The sequence below is a fragment of the Nomascus leucogenys genome, chromosome 18 (assembly GCF_006542625.1).
Source record: "Nomascus leucogenys isolate Asia chromosome 18, Asia_NLE_v1, whole genome shotgun sequence".
NCBI classification, from domain to species: domain Eukaryota; kingdom Metazoa; phylum Chordata; class Mammalia; order Primates; family Hylobatidae; genus Nomascus; species Nomascus leucogenys.
The window spans coordinates 54,011,374-54,029,310 of NC_044398.1; the positions used below are offsets into that span (position 1 = coordinate 54,011,374).

Here is a 17,937-nt window from a genome sequence, read left to right on the forward strand (position 1 = left end):
AATTAGTTCAATCATTGTGGAAAACAGTGTGGCAATTCCTGAAGGAGCTAAAAACAGAGCTACCATTTAGTCTAGCAACTTCATTACTGGGTATATACCCAGAGAAATATAAATCATCACATAAAGACACATGCACACATATGTTCATTACAGCACTATTCACAGTAGCAAAGAAATCAAATCAACCTAAATGGCCATCAGTGGGAGACTAGATAAAGAAAATGTGGTACATATATGCCATGGAATACTATGCAGCCATAAAAAAGAATGTGATCCTGTCCTTTTTAAGAAGAAAACCAATTACCCCCTGTTCCACTTATAAATGGGAGCTAAATGATGAGAACACATGGACACAAAGGGGAACAATAGACCCTGGGGCCTACTTGAGAGTGGAGGGTGGGAAGAGGGAGAAGATCAGAAAAAATAACTATTGGGTACTAGGCTTGGTACCTGAATGATGAAATCATCTGTACAGCAAACCCCTGTGACATGAGTTTATCTATATAATAAGCCTGCACATGTACCCCTGAACCCAAAATACATTGTTTTATTTTTGGTACAGTTGGGGTTTTGCCCTGTTAGCCAGGCTGGTCTTGAACTACTGGCTTCAAGTGATCTGGCTGTCTCAGCATGTGTATGTATGTATGTATGTATGTATGTATGTATGTATGTATGCATGTATTATTTTTAACCATAAGAGTTCATGCTGCAGATTTCTTTATGAGCATTGTATAAATTATGTTCCACGATTTTTGATAGATGTTATTTTTATTCAATATATATGAGGAGTTTCTGTAGATCTTTCTTTTACTAATTTCTAGTTCAATTCCAATGTATTAAGATATTTATATGATTTTAGTTACTTTAAGCTTATTAATGTTCATTTTATGGCCCAGTATATGATCTATGTTGGTGATTTTTTCCTTGTACATTTGAGGAGACTGTATTCTGGTGTTAATGAGGGGTGTGTCTTTTAAATGTCAATTAAGTCAAGTTGTCTGATTGTGTTGCTCAGGTCTTCTATATCATTACTGATGTTTTTTTCTGCTCATTTTATTGATTACTGAGAGAGTTTTGAAGTCTACCAATTATGGATTTATCTACTTTTCCTTTTAGCTCTGTGTTTCCTTTATATATTATGAAACTCTGTTGTTTGATGAATAAACGTTTACAATTGTGTGCCAATTGATCCTCTATTAGTATGTGTGCTCCTCTTTGTCCCTGTAAATATTATTTGCTTTGGAGTCGATATTGTCTGATTTTAATATGGCCATTCCTGCTTTCTTTTGATTATTGTTTGCATAAACTATTCTTCTCCAGCCTTTTACTTCTGATGTATTTGTATCTTTATATATAAAATAGTTTCTTTAGGCCACAGATAGTTAGGTCTCCTTTTTCATCCAATTTGATGATTTCTCATTTAATTGATGTGTGTAAACACTTTCATTTGATGTAACTACTAATACAGTTAAATTTAAATTTACTATCTTGCTACATGTTTTCTATTTGTTTCATCTGTTCCTTGTGGTTTTTTTCCTTCCTCTGCCCCTTTTGAATTGAGCTTTTTAAAATGATTCCATTTTATTTATGCTATTGGTTTACTAGTTATATTTCTTACTAAAAGTTTCTTAGCTGCCCTCTGGCTTATGATATATATCTTGAATTTGTCACGTCTCCTTTAAGTAAAATTCTAAAATTCACGAATAGTTTAAGAAACTTACAACAATATACCTTGAATACCCCTCCCTATACTTTGTGTTATTGTTGTCACACATTTTATTTCTACATGTCATAAACTCCTCAAAACGTTGTTACTATTTTTGCTTTAGATAGTCAATTATATTTTAGAATGATTAAAAATAATACACAAAGTCTTGTATATTTATTTTTACCATTTCTGCAGCTTTTAATTTTTTTGCATAGATTCATGTTTCTGGCTGGCATGATATTACTCCTGACTGGATAATTTTATTTAACATTTCTAGCACAGGTCTTCTGGCGGTGAATTCTCTGTTTTTGTTCATCTGTGAAGGTTTTTATTTTGCTTTCATTTTTGAAAGATTTTTGTTTTATTCTTAGTATAGAATTTTGGGTTGACATGGTTTTTTGTTTTTTCCTTTTTAGTGCTTTAAAGATGTTACTCTCTTTTCTTCTGGTTTGCAGTGTTTCTGATGAGAGGTCTCTTAAAATTCTTATGTTCATTCCTCTGTATTTAATATTTCATACCTGTCTACCTTCAAGATGTTCCCTTTATCTTTGGTTCGAGTCATTTAAATACGATGTGTTTTAGTCAATAGAGGGTTTTAGTTGAATTTTTTGGTGGTGGTAAAGAATGAGCAGGTCCAGCCCTGCTGTTGTGAGTTGTGCTGCAGCAGAGGTGTGAGTTTAGGAACATCACGTTACTATCCACCTAACTCCAGCAGAAGCCTTAGTCTTGATGTTGCCCTTATTTAGCTGTTACTAAGGACCACAAGTTAGATGCATCCGAGACTTCCTTTCCTGAATTTACCACTGGCATTAATCTTCAGAGAACACTAGATAATTCAGATGACATTAAAAATTATTCTCATTTTTTAAATAAAGGGAATTAGCTTCAGTGAAGACCAGCAAAAGGAAAAGGATCAGCTTGGCAAAGCCCCCAAGAAGGAAGAAGCAGCTACCCTCCGCAAAGACATTTCTGGTTCAGACAAGAGGTCACTGGAGAAGAACCAAATTAATTTCGGGAGGAATCAAATGACCAAGAGATGGGAACCAAGCTTAAACTGGAAGACCACTGTTAATTACAAAGAGTATGTAGACATTTGCATTTGTTTTCAGATGCATCTTTAGTAACCATATTAACCTATTTTTTCACAGTACTTCATTTTATTTATTTTATTTTATTTTATTTTATTTTTTTGAGATGGAGTCTTGCTCTGTTGCCCAGGCAGGAGTGCAGTGGTGCAATCTCGACTCGCTGCAACCTCTGCCTCCTGAGTTCAAGTGATTCTCCTGCTTCAGCCTCCTGAGTAGCTGGGATTACAGGCACGTGCCACCACGCATGGCTAATTTTTTATTTTTTGTAATTTTAGTAGAGACAGGGTTATACCATGTTGGCCAGACTGATCTCAAACTCCTGACCTCAAGTGATCTGCCACCTCAGCCTCCCAAAATGCTGGGATTACAGGCATGAGTCACTGCGTCTGGCCAGAACTTTATTTTATAATAGAAAAATACTGAGTAGATATTTACATGTCCCTCCAAGGCACAGGTTGATTCCTTTCTGCTCCTCTTTGTATTCCAAGCAGAAAGTTTTGATAGAGTTTGTGTGTGGAGCACTGTGAAGGGAAGAGAAAAACACAATTCACTTTCATATAGTTGGTGAGTCAGGACAAATAATATGCAGAAAAGATGATAAAACACTTGGAGAAGTCACAGGGGAAATGTAAAAATCATGCTCGAGACCTGGTTAAGTAAGCACTGGGAAAATGTGGAATGATGAAAATTACATGGCGTTAATCAGGGAAACTGTCATAGAGATAATGTCTAACAGAACTTTAATACTATGAAAAGGCTAGAGTCTCAAAAATGTGAATGGGCCTATATGAAGTGGATGCTGGCTTGATGAGTGTATGAAATATACAAAACAAGTGCCATTTAGGACCCTCTATAAACAGGCGTCAAAGCAAAAATTGAGGGCCAATGCTACTTAAATGCTGGGGCAGTCTGAAACACCTAGAGCTTTATTTATTTATTTATTTATTTAGACAGAGTCTCGCTATCATCCAGGCTGCAGTGGCACAAACTTGGCTCACTGCAACCTCTGCTTCCCAGATTCAAGCGATTCTCTTGCTTCAGCCTCTCGAGTAGCTGGGATTACAGGTGTGTGACACCATGCCTGGCTAATTTTTATATTTTTGGTAGAGTTGGGGTTTTGCCACGTTGGCCAGGCTAGTCTCGAACTCCTGAGCTCAAGTAATCTGCCCACTTCGGCCTCCCAAAGTGCTGGGATTACAGGTGTGAGCCACTGCACCCAGCCCACTTTTTAAAATTTAACAAATAGTTTACAAGTCGTGGCCTATAGGTGATATTCTGCGTTGTCCCAGTTTTTGGTTAAGAACTGACTCCTGGTTGATCACACAGGGACCTTCTCCTGCAGGGATTCTGAGAACCACGGGGTGATTGTGTTTTGGAAGCAAACCCAGAGAGCTCTTTGAAGAACGGAGTCCTGTGGAGAGGGGAGACACCGGCTCCTCTGATTGATTCTCATCAATTTTGGGGTGTTTGACTTTTGTGGCTCTGTTTCAAAGAGTCAATGTGAAAATGAAAAATGCATGGGCAACTCTGTTAACTGGCAAATGAGTTTTAAAATACTGCTTTTTCCATATGCTTACTCTTTCAAGCATGAGATTCCTTAGCAGGTATTCAAGGGAGAACACCGAATGCCAAGGACTATGCAAAGCCTGCAAATACCTGGAAAACCAGGTGCAGGCCCTGTTGCAATGTTGGGTGGGGAAGATAAGAAAATAGACAACTGTAACTGGGGGCGATACGTACCTAGAGTAGAAGGCATCGGGTGCAAGATTCACACCAACAGTGGCAGCCTGTGAAGACCTGTTCCTAGGTGCTGGACAGAAAGTTTCTTCAATATGTAAAACACAGGGCTGTGCTGAAAGAGTGAAAGAGACAGCTCCGAGTGTCAGAATGAGGCTGGAACTCTGTCAGGAACACACATCATTTGAGCACATGGAAATAATGGAGTATATATCTACATTGCCATCTTTTATTTTTTATTAATTAGCATAAAGCAATAAAGCTAATATATTTGTGTATTTTTTTAAAAGCAAAGGCTCAGCAAAAGAAATCCAAGAGGACAAGCGCACAGGAAAACTTGAAAAACCAAGACCATCTGTTTCACACGGAAGAGCACAATTACTTCGGTATGTTTCTGGTCAGCATGACAAGTTCCCTAAAGCCACCCTCACACAGTGGGCTACTGAGCATGCAGATTAATGGCATTCTTACTATTAGGGTCCCAAGATGTTTACACTGACGGTTACTAGGAATGTTAGTAAAAGTGGTCTCACTGGATTTCTTTAAATACTTTTTCACGATATTATTCTAATGCAGTTACCCAAAATACAGTGATTTACTAGTATTAGTTGACTGTGGGAAAAGAAATGTGTTTAATGCAAAGAGCATTGAACTAAGTTTAGGAACACTGGGCTCCTAACTGATGTCTTGCCTCTGAACAATCATGTCCTGGCAAAGTTATGTCATCTGAGCCTCCCTTTGCTGATCACAAATGACTGCCGATTTTGAAGTGGTCTATGTTATTGCTAACGAAAACAATTAAAAATTAAATATGAGGCCAACTAGTAAACTTTTTACTTGATTTTCAGTTTGACAAAAAAAGTGACATGTCCGGAAGATAAGGGTCAGCCACTTTTATTAGCTTCAGAATGGTGGATATTAGTGCTTTTGTTACAATCTCACAGTTCCTTGAGGCTGCGTTCACTGATTTTTTCAGTTATTTTTTTCTCTACGTTGTTCAGATTGAGCCAATTCTGTTGTTCTATCTTCAAGTTTATTTATTTTTTCTTCTGTCCTATTCTTCTGCTAATTTCATTCAGTGAGTTTTTAATTTCACTTACAATTTTTAGTTCCAAAATTTCCGTTTGGTTTTTCTTTTCTATCTTCTCTTTCTTTGCTGAGACTTTCTATTTTTTTCATTTGTTTCAAGCATGTTCATAGTGCTTGTTGAAATATTGTTATGATGGTGGCTTTCATATCTTTGTCAGATAATTCATACATCTTCATCACGTTGATATTGGCATTTTTAAATTGTCTTTTCTCATTTAAGATGAGATCTTCCCCATTCTTGGCATGACAAATAATTTTCAGCTGAAATGTAGACATTTTGGTTATTATGAGATTCTGGATCTTATTTAAATTATTTATTTATTTATTTGAGACAGAGTCTTGTCTGTCACCCAGGCTGGAGTGCAGTGGTGCAATCTTGGCTTACTGCAACCTCCTCCTCCCGAGTTCAAGCAGTTCTTCTGCCTCAGCCTCCTGAGTAGCTGCGATTACAGGCGTGCGCTACCACACCCAGCTAATTTTTTTATTTTTAGTAGATATGGGGTTTTGCCATGTTGGCCAGGCTGGTCTTGAATTCCTGACCTCAAGTGATCTGCCTGCCTCAGCCTCCCAAAGTGCTGGGATTACAAATGTGAGCCACTGCACCCGGCCTAAATCTTATATTTTAGAAGGCCTTCTCTGCCACCATATTGGCAGAATGAGGTATGTGTTGCTTCCCCAGGCTGGTGAGGAATTGAAATAGCAGGTTTTCCCATAGGCCTTCATTGACGCCTGGGGGGTCAGGCAAGGGAGTCCTCATTATTTCTGGAGGGTAGTGGGAGTTCATGCTCCACCTATGCCTCTGCTGATACCAGCCGGACAGTGTGACGGGGGAGTCCTTGGTTACTTTGTCAGTGGGCTCTACTGACATCACAGTTCGGGGGGTGACTTCATTTTTGCCAGTGAGCATCTGACTCTCTGTCAGGGCTTCTCTGAGGCCACCCCAGCAGGTGGGTTGCAGCGCTTTCTTACAGTCTGATAAAGGTCGAGCCCTAGGCTCTTCACTTGGCCTTTGCTGTAAGAGGTAGACTTGGGCCACGCTGTTATGTGTGGTCTTAATTGACATAGATCTTTTGTTGTCTAAACATATTCTGTCTTATTAGGCTTTCCTTTTCTGGCCCTTTGAATTAGACAGAGCAGGACTTTCTTAGGTCCTTTTTTTGCCTGCACCCCCAGGAGTTTCTGCTTTGCTGGCTTTTCCAGTACCCAGTCTAGGAAGAATGAGACAAAAAGAAAACCCAGGGAATGCACCACTGTGTTGAGCCACAGGTCTTCAGATCCCTAGATAGTCCTCTTCTTTTTCTCTACCTTTCAGAGTCACCTTATGTTTGTTTTATATGCAATATCCAGATTTTTAGTTGTGCTTGGTGGGAGAAATAGGGAAAAGTATATCTACTTCATCTTTCCTGAAACAGATATTGGGCCGAAAGTATTTCAATTTTTAGTGAGTTAGAGAGCTTCAGGGTAATAGATAAGGTAAAGTTTTAATGTGTCTAAGCAACAGCTATTACTCAGTGATAAAAATGAAAAGTTCTCTGTGTCTAATCTTGCCTAAGTGGATAGAATTCTGTGGTAGAGAAGTATTTCTTAAGGTGGAGTTTGTAGATCAATTCAGCATTGACGTTTGCTTCTTTTTACCTCCTGAATATGCAGTTGCCATGGGACAGGATTGAAAGAAATCATATCCAGTAGGAAAAGCGTTTTAAAGTTAGCTGTCAAAGGATTCATCAATTGGAAAAAAAAAAGGACAGCTTTTCTTTGGGGCGCTGCTTTTTAAAATGGGATTGTGGAGTGATTGGGTAGACCTAATTCACTCTGCCCTCAACTCCAGGACCTTGTTAGACTAAGGGAAGGTGAATTTAGGCTTTCCCCAAAGAATTTAGGCTTATTCTACTATATGCTTCAATCTGGAATCTTTGAGTTAAGTTTAAGTCACTTCTTGAGTAGACCGGATCTACTGGAAACTTCACTCAGGTGGCTCATTAAATGGGAACAGATGCTTCAATTCGGGCTTTCCCTCTTCCAGGGTCCAGAGAGCATAATCATAGTGTTTTACACACAAATTGGCTTTTGGAAGTGCAAAAACTGGGGGCTCTCTGTGCCAAAAAAACTGTAAGAAATTAAGAGAATAATGGAATCTTACAAATTAATAAAATTTAAAAATTGCCTATCCTCTTCCTATGCTCCAAAATGGAATAGACTAGAAAAGACTTTTATGGACAAGAAACCACTGGGAGTTGAAGAGAGCAGAGGAGGGAGAGAAACAAAGAAAATGAGAATGAATTGATGTAAGCATGAAGGCTTAAATGGACTAGTCCTTGCCCGTGCGCTTAATGTTGAGTTAGAAACTTCTAGAGCGATGAGGAATAAAGTGTACCTTCTCGTAAGTCTTTTTATAATTACAGCACAATGATCGTGATTCCACTAATTCAATTTTTGTAAATCCAAGTTAAACATCTGCAGATGGCCCGTTTTCAGCCCTAGTTGATTTCACTCCAGGTTTGCACTGTGTAGGGTGTCAATAACCCTTTTATGGATTACTGGGGACCCAAATACATTTTCTAAAGATTAATGGGAACCCAGAATGAATACACTACTCCAGGGGGTGGCAGGCAGGATTCTTGGGTTCCTCTTACCCATGGACACTACTCTAAATGCAAACTCGAATGAGTCCTGTCTCCTCCTGGATTCTCCTCCGTATCTTGCTCTGCAATATCTCAAATGAATCATTCTTCCACTTCGCTCTTTCTTCTACATTTTTTCCTTGGCCCCCCTTATACTACAAGGAAATGAATTTCCTTATATCCTCACCCTATGTACCAAAGCTTCCATGCTCTCCTTTCTTGCATTTATTGAAACTTTTCCATGACAGCAGCGATTCTCCTTCAGATCTTCTTTTCCCAGGCCCTGTGTAACCACAGGGCATGGGGACCATAGGCAGAAATCTCCGCTTTATTGCTTCAAACTACCTTACTCTTCAGATTAGACCTCCTTTCCTATGAGGCTAATATAACCCTCTGTCTTTCCTGGTTGCTGTTTGCTATGGATCCATTATCACTGACGATTTTGACATTGACTGACTATCACTTTCATCCTACGTCCCATCATCATCTTGAAAAACCTGAAACCCCAAGAGGAAAACCAGTACCAAATCTTGGCCTATGCACTCCCTGGTTTCAGTCTCACTGACTGTTGCCTCCTCTCCATCAAGCTGCTGCTACTGCCACTTCCTGGAATTATCACCAGAAGTACCCTTCTTCCAAAATCTTAACCTAGACTGAAGTCATTTGTTCATTCACTTATTCATACTTTCTTTAATTTATTAATTCTTCTAGCAAATATTTATTGAGTGCCTTCCTTGTGCTAGGGGAGACAGTATAAAAGACAGAAATGGTCCTTGCCTTCATGGAACTTACTAAGACAATACAAGAAAACACAGAAATAAAAATTTTCTGATGGTGACCAAAGTGGACAAGGTACTGAGCTACAAAATAATAGGAACTTAGATAATTACTCATAGACCACAGATTTGATTCCGTTCTTGCTGAAGATCAAGGTAAAGACAAAAACCTAACCCGTTACTTAATTTATGTGGTCCCTAAGATGAAAACAGATCAGATCTTCAAAAACAAAACCACAGCTTTTCCTTGGAGTTTAAGAAAGATACCGAAAGACAGCATTCTTCAGTAGTGTTCCCTTGATACCTGGCAGCCAACAGGCCCTCCATGCACGTTTGGTGAATGGACACGCATGATAATACAGAACTATCTAACACATATTTCACACTATGCCAGGCATTGTTATAAGCTTTTTACATACTAATTGCTATTATCATCCCCAATTTGCAGGTGAGGAAACCAAGGCACACGTAAGTTAAAAGACTACCCCAGCTCATCTAGGAACCAAGATGAACAGCTCCCATTACAACTAGGTGTTTTAGCACAGCCACTTCACTAACCATGGAGTTTTGTTCAAATTATTATTATTATTAATATTACAGAGTCTTGCTCTGTCATCCAGGCTGGAGTGCAGTAGCACGATCTTGCCTCATTGCAACCTCTGCCTTCCATGTTCAAGTGCTTCTCCTACCTCAGCCTTCCAAGTAACTGGGACAAGAGGCACACGCCACCACACCCAGCTAATTTTTGTATTTTTAGTAGAGACAGGGCTTCACCATGTTGGCTAGGCTGGTCTCAAACTCCCAACTTCAGGCAATCCACTCACCTCGGCTTCCCAAAGTGCTGGGATTGCTGGCGTGAAACACCATGCCCGGCCCAAATTATTTTTAACTCATTGTCTCTATAATGAGAGTAATGACAACCTCATAGATTGTTGAGAGAATTAAAATGAGACATTTAACCCACAGTCTGTTGTCCTGAACTCTTGTGGCCAAATGCATGGGGTTCTAAAAAACTCACTTCAAAAAAGGGTAATGAAATGCACATATATTATATGATAACCTCTATTGGAGTGTGAGCCAAAACCCTATAATCAAAAACATGAGCATCTCTGTAGTGAAACATGAATATTCACACTGAGTGAGAGGAATAAAGACCATAAATAGTCTAGTATCAATTCATAAAAGGCCTTAGCAACAAGTTAAGTCCAGTTGGGGGGAAAAATAGTTTTCAGAGCTTTTTGGATTTCAGAGTTAGAGGAAAAGTATTGTGGACTTGTGTGTTCTATTATGGTCATTAACTTTGTGACTTTGATATTTAAGGACATCTTAATATGTGATGGGCAAAAAGTCATATTTTAAGTAATTTTGGATCCTTCAGAGTGAATGATTTCTTTTCTCCTCTTAATTTCTCTGATATTTCCTTGCTTGTAGAATGGGGATAATAGAGCCTGCTTTGCAAGGTGGTTGTGAGGTTTAGAAATAATGAATATAAAGTTCCTGGGAAAGGCCGGGCGCAGTGGCTCATGCCTGTAATACCAGCACTTTGGGAGGCCGAGACGGGAGGATCACGAGGTCAAGAGCTTGAGACCAGCCTGGCCAACATGGTGAAAACCCCGTCACTGCTAAAAATACAAAAATTAGCCAGATGTGGTGGCGCATGCCTGTAAGTCCAGCTACTCAGGAGGCTGAGGCAGGAGAATCACTTGAAACCGGCAGGCGGAGGTTGCAGTGAACCAAGATCACGCCACTGCACTCCAGCCTGGGCGACAGAGCGAGATCTCGTCTAAAAAAGAAAAAAAGTACCCAGGGCAAAATAGACAAAACTGGTGGCTGCTGTTGGTATTATTTAATATTAAAATTAGCTAGAAGATTTAAAAGTTTGCTTCTGTCCTGTGAGATGAGGAATATGTGGGAAACAATATCAGGATCAATATCCTGGGTTCAGCACCTCTCCACATGTGAGTGATGGATGAGTAGTTCCTGAGACATCATTGTGGGCTTGGTGACCCAATGGCAGTAACCTGGCATCCTGTGGTGGGAGGCGGAGACAAGCTGGTGTGATGAGTGTGCATGTGCATGAGGGACCTCTGCAAGGACATAGGGTATATACTGGATTCCAGAAGGCTCTTGTAATGCTGTTGTCCATGCATCAAACCATAGAATGTGGTGTACTTCTGTGGAACTCAACACTTTGCATGGTAATGCCTCTCAGAGTTGGGGTTAACTCTTTGGTCCTGAACCTGATTATGTTCATGTCATTGCTGTTCTTTGGCACCTTGTGCCCTTGCAAGTACTTCAGTGTAGGCATTATGGAGGGATGTACTGAATATTGGCTCTCTTTGGTAAAAGAGATTCTTTCACTTTAGGGCCTTGCGGCACTGCCCAGTTGAACTTACTGGAATAATAGAAATAGTCAATATCTGAGCTGTCCAGTGTGGTAACCATGAGGCACGTGGGCCATTGAGCACTTGAAATGTGGCTAGTGTGATTGGAGAACCGGATTTTTAATTTTCTTTACTTTTAGTTAAATAAATAAGTTCAAATACCTATAAATATAGATGACCACATGCAATGAGTGGCAGTCTTATTGAAAAGCACAGCCTTAGGACATTTACTGAATACCCTTGTTTATTTCTCACTGTTTTCTTTATTATGATTATTGTACCTGGAGCAATTGCACCTGTGATAGAGACAGGTTTATTCATCTCATGGAGCTCCTTTTTATTTTTACGTTTTGAGACAAGGTCTTGCTCTGTCTCCCAGGCTGGAGTGCAATGGTATGATAATGTAATAATGGTTTACTGCAGCTCAAACTCCTGGGCTCAAGCGATCCTCCTGCGTCAAGCCTCCTGAGTAGCTGAGATTACAGGCATGCACCACCATGTCTGGCTAATTAAGTATTTTTTTTGTAGAGACAGAGTCTTGCTATGTTGTCCAGGCTGGTGTTGAACTCTTGGCCTTAAGTAATCCTCCCACCTCAGCCTCCCAAAGCACTGGGATTATAGGCTTGAGCCACTGCACCTGGCCTCATGTGGATCTTAATAGATCTCCACACTATAGCTTACATGTGTATGTGTGTTGTTATTGTTCTTAGGAAGAGTGCTGAAAAGATAGAGGAAATTGTTAGCGATAGCTCCTCAGAAAGTGAGGAAGATGAAGAACCACCTGACCATCGTCAGGAAGCAAGTGCAGATTTGCCATCAGAATATTGGCAAATTCAGAAGCTGGTGAAATATTTAAAGGTAAGAAAGGCCTATGGTCGTGTGTTTGCAATGTTCATTTAAAATACTTTCCCAAAGATGTATATGCTGCTTCCAAGTTTACTTTATGTTTCTTTCAAATAAGAGTAGTAAGCATTCCTGTTGTTTTGTCTAAGTTGGTGCAGGGCAAGGTCTTATTGCCCTGAGGATGCAAGATTCATCCTCATGGAGCAACCAGGCTGCCTGGTACCAACCCTCTCTCCTGGCTGGGCAGTGGGCATGGTAAACAGCTGACACTGAGCCTTGCTGCCATTTTATGATTTGTAGTATGGTGTGGAAGAAATAACATGGATTTTTAAAGCTGGACTTTGGTTAAACTCCAGGCTGTTTCACTTACTAGCAATGTAGCTGTTGAAATGTTACAGTTTTGAGCCCTAATTTTCTCAACCCATAGAATAAAATTAATATACCTGTACTATAGGACTCTTATAAAGTTTAATAAAACACACTTGAACCATAGCATGGTTCCTGAGGCATTGTGGATGCTTATAGTGTGGATTGGTTCATTTTCATTTCTCTCACATCAGATAGCATATATGAGAATATTTTACATAATAATTGGCCCACGTAATGTATTTAAGTATTTGAATTTGCAGGAGGGCAAGGGGAATGGCTCACCAAAACCCAGATTAATATTCATTTCTGATGTCAGACAGCAAGTATTGATGATATCTAGGCCTTGTGTAAAGCCGACGTCCAGAAGTATTTGTGAAAAAGTATTTGACTTAACTCATGGTTTCTTTCTGCTTTTCCATGTGTTTGGTTAAATCAACCAAGAGCATTTGCCAGTGGCTTTGCTTGATTTAATCATTGCGCAATGTAAACATTTATCAAAATATCACATTGTACCCCATAAAAATATACAATTATTCTTTGTCAATTAAAAATAAATATTTTGGCCAGGCACGGTGGCTCACACCTATAATCCCGGCACTTTGTGAGGCCAAGGAGGGTGGATCATCTGAGGTCAGGAGTTCGAGACCAGCCTGGCCAACATGGTGAAACTCTGTCTCTACTAAAAATACAAAAAAAATTAGCCAGGCGTGGTGGCGCATGCCTGTAATCCCAGCTACTCGGGATGCTGAGGCAGGAGAATTGCTTGAACCCAGGAGGTGGAGGTTGCAGCGAGCCAAGATCATGCCATTGCACTCCAGCCTGGGAGGTAAGAGCAAAACTCCATCTCAAAATAATAATAATAATAATGAAATAATGAAATAAATAAATAATATTTTCATATTTCAAAAAGGACATGAGCTTATACGAAACAAGCCCTAATGCTCAACTTGGAGATCCTTTTGGCAGGCTCCTAATGATTTGACCAACATCAATGCAAAATGAAAAGTATGTTTTTAGTCTGGACTGTCTGTCATGAAACAAACAAACAAAAAAATATTTTGTGAGTTTTAAAATTTCATTTTAAGCGTGACACTTTATAAATATTAAATATTTTGTGGCATCTGTCAATTTTTAAAATGGTTTTTATTTGGCATTTATTTTGTGTTAATGTTTCCCTCATTTAGTGTTTTGTATTACGAAATTTCTATATCAGGTGCACATTGTTTTTACATGTTGTTGCAATATAATTATGTCACATATTCTGGCTCATAATAATAATAAATCATGCATTTATTACGTAAGTTTTTTTTTCAGAAAACCTCTGAAATTTTTAGCATAACTCCACCACAAAAAATGATTCACTGTTTATTATGATAGAAATGATTCACTATTATTATAGGCATTCATTATTATTTAAAGACATGTAAATGAAATGTTAGGAAAAATACAGAATAATATAATTTTGGGAACTCATGAAAATTCCTAGGAATTTTGGTGGCATATTCCTGAATCTTGAAGATTAACCTGTCGGGAATTTGGAAACACTAGCATGGAGCACAGGCTAGATTCAGGCCACACGCTCCTGCACTCCCCTTTGGCAGGAGTATTTGTGCACAAACCACATAGTTCAACACAGTGGTCCAGAATGGCACGCACAGTGACCATGTCCAGCTTTGGGACATTTAGGCCACGCTTGCAACAGTGCCTCTGCATCTTCACTGAACCACAGAGCCTCTTGTGATTACCTCTCCTGGACTCCTAAAAAGCATGTCATCTGGGGGGAAAAAAAATAACTGGCAGTGGAGAACTTTGCCAACACCACTCTCTCTGAGGTGGGCAGCTCTAGACGGGGCCATTGGGGCTTAGCCTGCCTTCCTTTCTTCCTTCCTTCCTTCCTTTGTTCCTTCCTTCCCTTTCCTTTCCTTTCTTTCTTTCCTTCTTTCTTCCTCCCCTCCTCACCTCGCCTCGCCTCCCCTCCCCTCCCCTCCCTCCCCTCCCCTTCCCCTCCCTCCCCTCCTCTCCCCTCCCCTCCTCTCCCCTCCTCTCCCCTCTCCTCTCCTCTTTCCTTTTCTCTTTCCCAGGCTGATCTTGAACTCCTGGCCTCAAGCAATCTTTCCACACTGGCCTCCCAAAGTGCTGGAATTACAGGCATGAGCCTCTCTGCCCGTCCAAGACATAGTCTTTCAGAAGATGAATTAAGAGAGTCCTGAGTTTTTCCCAAGAGTCCTGGTCCATTGTCTTTATTTCATTAGCAAAAGGAAACGAGTCAAAATGGCAGAAACAAAAGATGGACCAGGAAGCAGAATACCAGAGTAGTTAGAAGCATGATCTTTGACGTTGGAAAGACCAGTTGAGTTGAAATTCTGCCGCTTACTCAGTGGCCTTGGGTGAGTTGACTAACCCCTCTAAGCTTCAGTTTCCTCATTGGTGAAGATGGAAAAATAAAAGTTCTCTTATATGAGGATTATTAAGAATATTAAATGAAATATAACATGTGTAAAGTGCTTAGCACAAAGTACTTAGTAACTGTTGGCAATAATAATCATTTCTATTGCTTATTATTATTGTAGAAAATGTGTGGCATGGAGACTGAACTGACTCATGCAGGTGGCCTTCAACTTTTACTTTCAGTTCTCTAGCAATCAAAAAAAGGAGGGAAATAGAGTGAGTTAATACAGGGAGGGAAAGTCTCTCAACATCTTAAAATAAAAACAAACCAGTTGCCAGTGAGTATAACTGATCCTGGTGCTAAGAGCAGAAAGAATTTTCTCCCTTAGGATTTAATGGGGCAGGCACTGAGTGAGAGAGTGAACAGCCTCAATAATATCCTCCCAGTGAACATGGCAAAGAGAATTTCTCATAATAGCCTAATTACTGGATAACTGTCTTGAGTTTTTCAACTATTTAGGATAAGTCCATGTAGCTTTAGGCCAAAAAGAGATGCACTATTTCTGTCCCAGTACAGCTAAAGAAAACATATATTGATGAAGTGCTACTTAAATTTGCACAATAAATTCATCAATAAATCATGTGCAAATGTGATACTCTTGGCCAGACAGTAAATTGCTTGGAATTCTTATAGTTCCCACAGGTAAATATTCTTCACATAGCCAATAAAAGGAAAAGTATATCTATAAATGATTTCAAGGTTTTTGACACAGATAAATATTTTATATGGAGACACAAAATGATATTAAAAGTCTATGAAATGCAAAATTGAATGTCTCTAGGTAATCTCAAAATAAATACACCTGACACTTTAATTTATGAAATTATGGCTTAAATGTAGATTTAAGCTAGCAGAGAAATATTAATGTTGACCTGACTTTCTATTTACCATTTTCCAAGTAGAATAATGTCTGTGATTGTTGGGAAAAAAAAAGATTTAACGAGCTCATTAATACCCAAACAGGTCAATGAACTATAGCTTATTCTTCCTCCAGAGCTATGAGCTCATATCTTGGCACATAAATAGAGTTTGTATTTAATTATTTGGTTTGACATATGTTAATTTCAACCTGCAAGTTTTATATATGTATATATTCTTTTCATCTGGATTTTTTGAACACAATTTAATTTTTAAATTAATGAATGTATCACATTTTTACTCACCAACCTTCCAGCTTCTTTTCTTGCCCATAGCTGATGATGCTATACCCTAATTCTAAAGGAAGCAATGAACCCCATTTTCAGCTACCTTACTGGTAAGCACTTATGTTCTGCCTTCTGCCATCCTGATGGTTCAGGTTGTCTGTCTTAATACCTACTTCTTGAGTAGAGAGACCACATTAAATTTATTGCTGTATCTTGCAGGGCATCTTGCTAATGTGCACAAGCTCGCCTCCCCACCTCTGCCCTGATGGTGTGAAGGGGAGAGGGCGAGGTTCCTTAGTGGCAGGGCTTTGCTATTCTTCACTCTGAGCCCCCTGAAAGCAGTTCTTCCTGCCTCTGAGCCTGTCTTTCCTTCTGCTGTTGACTTCTTTCCCACTTTTCTTGCATCCCTCTCTCTTCCTTTTCCTGCTGTCTTTCTTGTAGACATACTAGTTGATTGCTGTATTTGCTGACTTTATGTGGATATTATTTTTTCCTCTGGCCAAAATTGTTTTCAAATCTTGCAAGGAAAATGTCTTGCTTTTGATCACTTCCAGCGATTAAAGGAGATGGTTTGTTAATGTCTCTATGCTCCATACTAAATCTATGAGTCTCTCTAAAACTTCAGTGAAATCGTGCTCATTTCTAAATAAGGTAGGTGGAGAGCCCTTTTGTGAAACAGGAGAAGGGATGTAGGATATTTTGTTTGGAAATGTGGAAATAAATATTAGTTACAAGTAGTATATGTTATAAATTCATGCAAATGGATATTCTTCAGTAGAGTGGGGTAAAATGTTGAAGGGTCATAATTATAAGTAGATTTGCATTTTATACACATTATAATGAAAAAGAATTTGTGGACCCAAGGTCAAAAACACATTGAAATCCATTTCAATGTGGATTGAAGGTGGAGTGGGTATGGTTTTAACCCTATAGGATCAGTAAATCCAATAAAACATCAAGAAGACTAGAATAATGCTGAGAATGTGGTTGGTTGGTCGGCTTTTTGGTAGTTTAGAGGCATGTCAGAGGCTGGGCCTAGAATTATGCTTTCTTTCCCTTGAAGATATTTCCTAGAGCTGTCACTACAGTATAAGATGCCCGTATTATCCAGGCACCAGCTCTAGGTTCAACAAGGGTTATATTGGCAAGCACAGCTGGATATCTGCCCATACTCTGAAATGCTTCATCCAGCCGGTCTTATTCCTGAGTACTTGCTGCAATGATGGAGGCCTCTAGGGCTCATTCCCAGGGCCATTTCTCCACGTGTACCTCCTCCCTGTGGGATTTTGATCAGAGTCCAGGTGGGAGAGTGGGGAAAGGGATGATGAAAGCATTGATTTGGAAAGATGAATCCAGCAGCAGGTGGTATGCCAAGTGAGTCTAATGGGAAGGGATGAGAAGACAGTGACAATGAGGTTACACTGGTAGAAAGGATGGCCATTACCACACATTCATCCTTGCCCCGACCCACGATGGGTTGGTGAGGGGTAGCCTAAGCCTAATTTGTTCGTCGTGTATCATCAAATTCATCAAACGCTGGTGCTGATTTCACCTTTCACATGAGCCGGATTGCTTGCCATGCTTCTGCTCTGTAACCACAAATTGAGCATTTTCAGGCCACCAGATGCCTGGTGGATCCCAGCTTAGCAGTGGTCAATACTCTATTCCAGAGTGACATCTAAAAGACATTCACATCAGAAATGCCACCGGGCTGCCAGCTTCAGAAGG

The 17,937-nt window shown here is 39.6% G+C and overlaps 1 protein-coding gene across 1 annotated transcript in view; it reads left to right on the top strand.

The window, feature by feature from the left end:
- Positions 1–17,937, top strand: part of ARMC4 (armadillo repeat containing 4) — a 185,329-nt gene that overhangs the window by 25,250 nt on the left and 142,142 nt on the right. The window contains exons 8-10 of the mRNA XM_030798068.1: positions 2,584–2,789; positions 4,824–4,919; positions 12,114–12,261. Of these exons, the coding sequence (XP_030653928.1) occupies positions 2,584–2,789; positions 4,824–4,919; positions 12,114–12,261 (450 nt within the window). The remainder of the gene's footprint in view (positions 1–2,583; positions 2,790–4,823; positions 4,920–12,113; positions 12,262–17,937) is intronic.